Genomic DNA, 10,374 nt, shown 5'->3' with positions numbered 1-10,374 from the left:
TCCTCAGGTGAAGCAGTCTACAGAGTCATGTCACCTGATGTCAGCTGTCAGTATGCCAACAGCACCTGTACACCTGAGGTACAGTGTCTCATGCGGAAGTATAACTGTAGTAGTAGTATTAGTAGTAGTTCTAGTGGTAATAATAATAGTAGTAGTAAGGCAAGGCAAGTTGATTTATCAATCACCTTTCAACACAAGACAATTCAAAGTGCTTTGCAAACATGAAAAACATTAAGAGCATTAAGACATAGTGCAGCGAGGACTTCCGGTGAGCAAGGCGAGTGAGATGGCTGCTTAATTTGTTGCTCCCGATAGCGATTGGAAACCAACCCCCTTAACTCGCCAATTAATATACAAATCGATGTAATTTGTATTTGAATGAGAGGGGGAAAGAGAACTAGAGGTCAAAAGAAAGGTGACAAACTAGAAAGACAGAATTCACCGGAGATGGAAGACGCTCCGTTAGCTCACAACAGGACTCGGCAGACACCATGCGCTCAGTGCTCCAGGAAATACGCAATGTCAGGGCTGAGCATAAAGTGGACTTAAACAAACGATAAGAAGAAATCAAGGGAGACATGAAATCTGAACTCGAAGATATGAAGCAGGACATTTACCAACTCGAACTCCGGGCTAACCCAAGCTCACGAAACTAGGCTGAAAGAAGCGGAGGAACGAATCGATGAGGTCAGAGACAGTAAACATGGTCAGATGCGTTGATTAAATCAATGAAAGAACAGAGAGCCATGCAGGGGAAACTGGTGGCTTTGGAAGGCCCATCCAGGAGAAATAAAATGCGCATTTATGGAGTACCCGAAGAGAAGGAAGGTAACTCCATGTCTGACTTTGTGGATCAACTTTTGAAAACTAAACTTGCTTTACCGGACACCAACCTACAGATACAACGTGCTCATAGAGCTCTGGCTCGCAAACCGGAAAGGAATGCACCGCCAAGGTCCAAGGTGGTGACCTTTCTGGAGTTTACCACCAAAGAAATGCTACTGAAAAAGGCCTGGGAAAAGAAGATACTGATGGAAGGGCGACGTCTATAGTTTGATCACGACTATGCAACGGAGGTCGTCCTGAAGCGCAAGGCGTACGTGGGAATAAAGAGGGTCCTTAAGGAGAAAAATATACGTTTTCAGACTCCTTTTGACAGGATGCGCATTCACTGGGACTCGGGAACACGCACATACGACTAGTGCTGCGTACCGGACTTGTAAAAAGTTTCGGTTCAAGTCCGGTTAAAACCGGATCGTCGGGAACTGGTACTTGGACTCGCAAAAAAACTAGCACTTACGTATATTTTGGTGTCTGTGGTTATTTAAACATTCCCTGATAAACGTTATTCAGCATCAATAAATGAGTGCTAACCCCAGTGTGCTCAGTGTACAACATCACATGTCATTTCTCCTTCGATTCACGGTTTGAAAACGTAGCATTTCGCCACATGCTAATGCTAACCGGAAGTGAATAATTTTCAGAATAAAAGTATTAAGTTAATAGTGTGAACAGAGCCATATAATAGAAGAGTTACGACAACGGAAGTCCAAAAACGGTTATCGTCACGTGGTTCATGTAGACGAGGATCGTTCCCCGGAAGTTCATGGCGGGCAATGTGAATGCATTGATAACAGGAGATAGAACTACGATTTTTGGTAATTATTAGTGAATAAAGGTTTTGATTTGCAATATTTATACAACAAATCGATATGTGTATGTATTTACATCAATATGTTTTAAAAAATAAAATCGAATTTGCTAATATTAAGTGATAATATTAGGATTAGTGTGAACAACTAGTTTACATGTTACTAACAGTGCCTTGTTAAAGAGCCTGTTGCTGTTTATTTATAGCTTTGAATTCTTTCAAACCAATATTATCTTCTTAAACTTGTATGGTAGTCAGGAGCATCACTTTCTAATGTATATTGATATATTTAGAGGGAGGGGATCTAAATTAATGCTTTAAAATTCAGATTGGATTCATTTCTACAATTTTCTTAAATTCATGGTAGTTTCAGTAATCCCATGGTAATTGAGGACACAAGTTATCTAAATGACTAATGTCATCTTTATGGCTTTCAGAAAGGACAGGAGACCGACAGGTGACTATCAAAGGACTAGCAGCAGCAGCAGCAGCATATGATGATGATGATGATGATGATGATGATGATGATGATGATGATGATGATGATGATGATGATGATGTTAAAGGTGACATGTCATGCTTTTCCGGTTATTACCCATCCCCTTGTGTGCTATGAAGGTTTTTATGCATGTAAACGGTGTGCAGAGTCAAAACCCTCAAAGTACACCATGTAGGGAGTAAAACTCTAACACAGAAAATACCTCCCCAAAACGCCTCGTTGGAGATACGTCACTGTCCATTTGATTCTTCCGGGTACATCATGATGTCATGTCGTACCCGGAACGAAATGGACCAATCCGTGGAGCCGTTACGTTACGTCCGCGGAGCCGTTACGTTAAGCCCCCGCTGATTGGTCCAAATTGACCAATCCACGGACTTCCTCACACACTCAGTGCAGGCAGCTCTGCTGATCTCTCCTCCCTGGCTGCAGGCTGATAACAGACAGTTGGGATTCTCTCTGCAGACCCATTCTCACAGCGTTTATCAACCTTTTTCTTACTCAATATCAAGCCACACTTATTGTTTTTACTTCGGCTGTGACTTTGTGTGTGCTCAGGATGAGTTTGGCTGTGTTTCGCTGTGTATCGCTAAACAAGGAAATCACACCTCCACGGAGCTCAGCGCGATTCACAACGTCCCGACTGGTCCCGACCAATCGGAGCACACTGGGCTCACAGGGAGGGGGGGGCAAGAGCTGCAGCGAGCCGTTTAGTGGAGAGAGTGAATACACATACTTTACAGAGATGCTGTGAGAAACCAATGTGAGTTTGGAAAATTGCACAGTATACATCTATTCTAGTATACCTCAACAATGGAATTATGATCAGTGGAAATGGCCATGACATGTGACCTTTAAATGTGTTGTTTTAGGAACATCCATTGCAAATACATGGAATTCAATAAACATTGAATAGCATATCATGCAGTTTGTCGGTGCCTTTTCCTCCGTGTTGTCCTGGTTTGCTGTGCTGCCTCCTAGTCACCACCATGGTTTGCTGTGCTGCCTCCTAGTCGCCACCATGGTTTGCTGTGCTGCCTGGGGATGCTTAAATCGCTCAGAGAAAGGAGTATGAATGTACGGCTTCCCCACTGACACAGAGCGGAGGAAAAAATGGCTGGCTCAAGTCAGCAGGAGCAATTTCACGACCAACAGCAACAAAATATGTGATGTAATTATATACAAACACTGCATTTGCACTTTTTCACAAAACGAAAACCACACCATTGGGAAAGCTTAATGTTTTGTTTAATAGAAACAAACAGGGAAAGGCTTGAAAAACACAGAGTTGAGACTCAGGGTGCATTGTGAGGGTCTCAGTGCAGGTATTCAGGCTCCATTGAATCCCCCTCTGGTTCTTGTGCTGAAAGAGGGAGTAGCAGACAGGAGAAAGGGTTATACACACAGCACACCTATTGGATGGGAAATGCCTTGGGGAGATAAGGTGTTTACTTATATAAAACAATAGTATTAAACTTACCTTGTGTTTTCACTCTCACTTAAGTCCCTCTCCCTTTGCCATCAATCCAGAATCAGCTGAGCTGCAACATTATACAGACAGGTAATAATCAACAGAATCACAAGGACACAATATGGCTCTGCTAAAAACATTCACTCTTACACGCACCAAAGTTATATTTATCTAATATTTAACTCCCTCCACCCGTTTAGAAGCCCCTCTTCTCTAATTCAACAACGTTGGACAAAATTACATTAAGAGAACGGAATTTACAATTAAAAGGCTGTTCAACGTGTGTTGCTAACTTGCTTCGGTATCCTAGCTTAACTAGGATAACTCTGTTATCTGTAAACGTTCCCTAAATCTACTAATTTAGGGATAATCCACTGACATCCTTTAATACACATGGTAATTTGAATCAGATGTACTGATAATATCCGCAATATAAATCTTTAAACTTCTTCTTACCTTTAAAAGTCCGTCACGAACGGTCTATTTTGCTGCAACTCCACAGCTCTGCTAGCCTTGGCGCTAACTTCCGGGGAACGATTGCGAGGCTCCACGATCCGCCATTGCTGTAAAAAAGTGGTCCATTGGAGTGAACGGAGATGTCGTAACTCTTCTATTATATGGCTCTGAGTGTGAACTTCCGGTTTTTTCAGAATAAAACTGATTTAAATTAAATAGTGTATTTAATTCAAATTACGCCATATCAACATTGATTTTAATTTCTAACAGTATGTATGTACATCACTATGTATGTAGTATGTACTGTATAATGTACACATGTAGAGTTGTAGAAAAGACATGGTGTACAGACAGTACAGTACACTCTGACTGTACAGTCACTACAGTGTAGCCTAGGTGTGTAACAGTGTAATGCGTATAGTCTACTCTACACTCTACCTTTCAGCAACGCTTTAGGGGTTTAGGCTGAGTCAGCTCAGGGACTGTTTGGTTACTTTAGTTTGGTAAATGAAATAAATGTTTGAACTTTGTAGTAGTTCACTGTAGTTGCTGTCATAAGTCATTTGTAGACTAAGTGGCAAAAAGTGTTACATTTGTACTTTGTAGAGAAATGTAGACACAAGTTGGAAGGGAGCGCAATAAACCTGACGAGTTTGAATTTGAGTTGATTATGAGTTTATTTTCAATTGATAATTAGCTCACAATAAGTTCACTTTAGTTACTCACACAACTTGACACAAGCCATGGGTTCAGGTCCGGACTTATAAGTCCGGACCTGAACCTGAACCTCTGGACTTGAGTCCGGACCTGAACCTGAGTCCAGGTACGCAGCACTACATACGACTGTGCGCAAGATGCAGCGCAGGAGCTCAGGAGGAGAGGTTTCTCCGTAAAGATACCAGACCGCAACGCTTCGGAGCTGTACCTGGAGATGGAGCATCTCCACCAGACCAAGACATGGCAGCGCGTCGGAGAGAGGGGTGCAGGTGGGACCGAGACCGCGAGCACTTTTCTCATTCATAACTTTCGTAATTCCAGAGATACATCCCATAATTCATCACATTTTTAACATTTATACTTTAACATTAAAGGCCGAGTGCGTGATGTCAGAGTTAGAGTGGAGGACAGTTTGAAATTTGCCTTCATATATATTTTTTTAAACTGCCATAATTCCCAAACCCTACATTCCTGAGACATCATTTATCATGACAAACGTAGGAAAACATCTCGTAGCTTGAAAAATGACAAATAATTAAGCAAAAAATAATTAAACAAAATGCCTCTTGAGGGCATTAAGTGACAAAAACGTTCAACATTCCTCCATTAAACCCCATTGTAATTTCAGGCAGATATTTCCTCACGGTAGCAGCCGCACACCTTTAGTTAAACTGCCAAAGAGGCCACATTATTGACCCCAAAGTACAAAAAAATTACACTTGTGTAATGGAACACGTTGATGTCATCACTCCAACTGACATGCTCAGAGCAGCAGACTTCAGATAAAGGTTAATGGTCCTGCCCTCAACAGCTCTACGTCAACTATGGGGTGTCATCATATGCCATTTCCATGGAAACGCATCCCTCGCCATATAACACGATGTCGCTTTACATTAACTCCTATGAAAATGTTCCAAAAGTGCTCAAACTTCACATGCGTGCTAACAGTCCAGCCGTGAAGACATCTATGGGACCGTTTTGAGATTTCTTCAAATGCCGTTGCCATGGCAACACAATGCTGTGGGATGCTTTGAAGGCTGTTCTCCGTGGAAAGCTGATCGCCCTAACAGCATCACAAAAAAAAGCCCGGCTAGCCACATACAAATACAAAATAGAAACATTTAGAGAAATGGAGACAAAACATAAGAGTAGAGGGGATCAATCGGCATTACAACAAATTAAGGAAACACAGGGGGAGATCATTTAGATCCTCAGAGGAGAAATAGAAAAAAAAGGCAAGGTTTTTAAAGCAGTCTTATTATGAATCAGGCTCAAAAGCAGCTAGACTCAAGGTCAGACGCCTGCGCAAACAGCAAGCCTCTAATACAATTCATAGAACAAGGGACCCCCAAACTCATCAACTACTGTATGAGCCAGATGAGATAGAATGAATATTTGAAGAGTACTATAAGACACACATTAGCTGATGAAAGCACAATAAGAAACTTTCTTAACTCGCTTGATCTGCCATCTATAGGTGAAATACAGAATGACACCATTAGGTCGCAATGTACAGTTGAAGAGCTGGAAGCTGCAATCAGTAGGCTAAAGAGCAGCAAATCACCGGGCAGCGATGGGTTCCCACCAGAGTTCTATACAACGTTCAAGAAGGAACTAACACCTCTGCTTCTGTCTTGTTTGAATTGGACTCTTAAGCCCCTGTCACACTGTCCCGAAATTGACACCCGATGGACACACGAATATGGAATTGTGAATTTCACACGAAGATGGCCCCGAACCACACACGAAGGCAACATTTACATTACATTTAAGACATTCAACTGCAACGAAAGTACCACTTGAACAATTATGTTAAAGTACTATGATACAGTACTGATATTTTCAGACTTTGTTCTTTACTTTATCCGTCTTTATATGTAGAAGATATTAAGTTTTCTCCGTCATGTTGTTTCCATAGCAACAACAACTTTCTGTCAACTCGCCTTCAAAATAATATATTATATCCTTTTTAGTTTCACAGAACACAAATTGGGTTGTTTACATGATTTTGTTGTGCAATAAAACAACCCGATGGACACACGATAAAGGAAATGTTCAAATTCGGCTCTGATCGTAGCAACATCGGGCCATTCGTGAGGGCATCTTAAGCCATCGTATGACCGCCGGTGGAGTTTCTCAGGCTCCGGCAGCAACTTCGTGAGCGGTGGCAAAATCTTTGGCATACCAAAAAATTGCCGAAGGACCTTGCGAAGGTTCATTTTCGTGTTGAACTCGTGTGTCCATTTTGCCCTTCGTAAGGCCATCGTGAGGGCATGTTGTTATCATCGGTGCCATCGGACATTCGCCCCGATCAGAGTGAGGGCGAATGCACCGATGATAACACGAAAATGACACGATTTGACAAGATGCCCTCACGAGTGCCTTACGAAGTTGCCGCTCACGAAGTTGCTGCCGAAGCCTGAGAAACTCCACCGGCGGTCATACGATGGCTTAGATGCCCTCACGAATGGCCCGATGTTGTTACGATCACAGCCGAATTTCAACATTTCCTTTATCGTGTGTCCATCGGGTGTCAATTTCGGGACAGTGTGACAGGGGCTTTAAAGAAGGCAGGGCTCCCCCATCTTGGAGGGAAGCAATTATTTCCATTTTGCCTAAGGAAGGCAAAGACAAAGACCACTGTAAAAATGATAGGCCAATTTCTCTTTTAAATGTGGACTACAAGCTGTTTACCTCAATCATCTGTAAAATATGTGAGACTTGTATACCAGATACCAGCATTTCAGGCAGTGAGGAATGAGTGGCAGAGAAACTCCCTCTGGAGGAATTTTGGAACTTTGGGATTGTAGCCTTTGCAGACCATTTATATGCACAAAACCTGTATAAAAAAGCGAAATAAGGTCCTTTTATGAAATAAATTCATACTGCCTTGAGCTACTTAAAGCCAGTAAATGCTTCTGTCCTCTGTCAGAGCTTCAACAGAAGCAACGTCTCCACGTCAGCCTCATGTCAGGGCTCTCAGTGTCTGTTCGCCTTCTACGGGGGGGAGACGTCCTACCACCGACACCTCTTCCTGCTGCAGCTGTCCAACCTGCTGCTCTGCCTCTGGCTCATCAACTTCAGCCTGGCTCTGGAGCAGTGCACGCTAGCCGGGACCTTCGCCAGCTACTACTGGGCCAGGAGGAAGCCTCAGGACATCCCCCCATGTCCCCTCTTCTCCTCGTTCAGCAGGGCCCTCAGGTCAGGACCCAGAACACGCTGATTCAGCGTCTGTCACACTGTTAGTCATATAGTCATACATAACAGTGTAACAATGCGTTGAATATTTAGGTATCACACCGGGTCTCTGGCATTTGGAGCTCTGATTCTGTCGGTTGCACAGCTGGTACGGATCATTCTGGAATATGTGGAGCAGAGACTAAAAGGTGACACATTCATTTTTGTATATACTTTCACATATCATTTTTGTCATTGAAATTGTTAATGTATTCATTTTATTATGTTCTTAATCTTTTGGTAAAACTTCCTTCACGCTCCTATACTGATAGTTGCCACAATACAATGTGTGGTGCAGGAACCAAGGCACTACCCAGAGCATGCTGGGTATGCTGGCTGTTCACTGGTTATTGTTAGTGTATTCTAGAACCCTGAAGGCAGGAGAGACTGAAAAGAGTCAAGGGAAGCTTATAAAAGTTAACAGCATTTAATTACACAAAAGATGCGGTGGTGTACAAAATGAAATGTGCGAGTGGAGGCGCTCTCCTCATCCGACCGGTCAGCAGGTAGAAGAGGTCAATTCTTGGGTTGCTCTTCCTGTTGTCATCTGAGGTCTTCTCCTGCGGCGTCGTCGGGGGCGGGTCCAATGCAATTCCTGCCTCTTTCTGTTGTTAAATTACATCATTCTGGTGTCTGTGGTTATTTAAACATTCCCTAATAAACGTTATTCAGCGGCAATAAATGAGTGCTAAACCCAGTGTGCTCAGTGTACAACATCACATGTCATTTCACCTTCCATTCACGGTTTGAACATGCAGCATTTCGCCACATGCTAATGCTAACCGGAAGTGAATAATTTTCAGAATAAAAGTAATAGTAATAGTTAATAGTTAGTGAACTTCAGGTTTTTCAGAATAAAACTGATTTAAATGAAATAGTGTATTTAATTCAAATTACGCCATATCAACATTGATTTTCTGTGTGTGCGTGCGTGTGTGTGTGCGTGCGTGTGTGCGTGCATGTGTGTGTTTGCGTGCGTGTGTGTGTGTGCATGCATGTGTGTGTGTGTGTGTGTGTCTGTGTGCGTATGTGTGTGTTTGCATGCGTGCGTGCGTGTTCCAGGTGTTAACAACGTTGTGTCCAGGTTCCTCCTGCACTGTCTGCAGTGCTGCTTCTGGTGTTTGGAGAAGTTCATACGCTACATGAACCGTAACGCTTATATCATGGTGAGTGAACATGCAGAGTAGAACACAGACCAGCTGATCACTTAGTCTGTGTGTGACAGCTGTTTGCTCTCTCCTCCACCAGGTGGCCATCTATGGTAAGAACTTCTGCACCTCTGCAAGGGAAGCCTTCTTCCTGCTCATGAGGAATGTGGTGAGGTAGGTTTTACTGTTTTGACGGGGTGTTTACACGAGTGTTTATACCGTAAGAGAGGCAGATATAATAATGAAGCTCAGTCCACAGCCCATGTGTGATGATGAGTGCTGAGGTTGATCTGCCCCTCTCTGTGCAGGACTGCAGTTCTGGACAGAGTGACAGACTTCCTGTTGTTCCTGGGCAAAGCGCTGATAGCTGGAGGAGTTGGTAAGTGACAATACAAAGCTCCACTATTAATGTTTCATATTAATATTAACTAATACAAATCAAATAAAAAGCCCTCTTCAGCATGTAGCACTTCCAAAGGATTTGGCTTTAAGTTAAGCTAATGCAGTAGCACTTAATATGGGTTTAGAGATTGGAAATGTATTGCAGGATTCTTGCTTTGGAGTTCGTTCTTCATGGTTGAATGCAGTTATTTTAAGACATTTTGGATAAAAGCGTCAACAAAAATTAAATGTAATGTAATATTAATATAAGTGGTGGCAATCGATTTAAAAAAGAATCTCTTTACACAAAAATATTCTGTGATTAATCGTGATGAATGACACATTTAGAATACTAGTAATATGTTTTTGGGAGAGATGAAGTGAATACAAGTTGTAATAAAGATATCACTAACAGATCGGAGGTTTCTTTAATTTAATGACATCTCTGCTTAGTTTTGATGATTTCAAAAGTATTAGGGTGGAGTCTGACACTAAAGCATACATATGTGTGTGTGTGTGTGTGTGTGTGTGTGTGTGTGTGTGTGTGTGTGTGTGTGTGTGTGTGTGTGTGTGTGTGTGTGTGTGTGTGTGTGTGTGTGTGTGTGTGTGTGTGTGTGTGTGTGTGTGTGTGTGTGTGTGTGTGTTTCAGGTGTGGTTGCATTATTCCTCTTCACTAAGAAGATCCCTGTTTTCCAGGAAGAAGTGCCCAGTCTCAATTACTACTGGGTCCCCCTGCTGGTCAGTCACACACACACACACACACACACACACAAACCACAAACCACAAACCACAAACCGAATGTATAAATTGTTA

The 10,374-nt window shown here is 42.5% G+C and overlaps 1 protein-coding gene across 1 annotated transcript in view; it reads left to right on the top strand.

The window, feature by feature from the left end:
• LOC117444741 (choline transporter-like protein 5-A) overlaps window positions 1–10,374 on the top strand; it is a gene marked incomplete at its 5' end in the record, with an annotated part of 31,755 nt that overhangs the window by 7,114 nt on the left and 14,267 nt on the right. The window contains 7 exons of the mRNA XM_034080169.2: window positions 1–78; window positions 7,727–7,995; window positions 8,086–8,180; window positions 9,094–9,197; window positions 9,280–9,353; window positions 9,488–9,558; window positions 10,210–10,298. The exon at window positions 1–78 is cut by the window's left edge and continues 10 nt beyond it. Of these exons, the coding sequence (XP_033936060.2) occupies window positions 1–78; window positions 7,727–7,995; window positions 8,086–8,180; window positions 9,094–9,197; window positions 9,280–9,353; window positions 9,488–9,558; window positions 10,210–10,298 (780 nt within the window). The remainder of the gene's footprint in view (window positions 79–7,726; window positions 7,996–8,085; window positions 8,181–9,093; window positions 9,198–9,279; window positions 9,354–9,487; window positions 9,559–10,209; window positions 10,299–10,374) is intronic.

The sequence above is a fragment of the Pseudochaenichthys georgianus genome, unplaced genomic scaffold (assembly GCF_902827115.2).
Source record: "Pseudochaenichthys georgianus unplaced genomic scaffold, fPseGeo1.2 scaffold_914_arrow_ctg1, whole genome shotgun sequence".
Classification (NCBI taxonomy): domain Eukaryota; kingdom Metazoa; phylum Chordata; class Actinopteri; order Perciformes; family Channichthyidae; genus Pseudochaenichthys; species Pseudochaenichthys georgianus.
The sequence above is the reverse complement of the archived record's forward strand: the minus strand, read 5'-3'. Positions and strand labels throughout refer to the sequence as shown.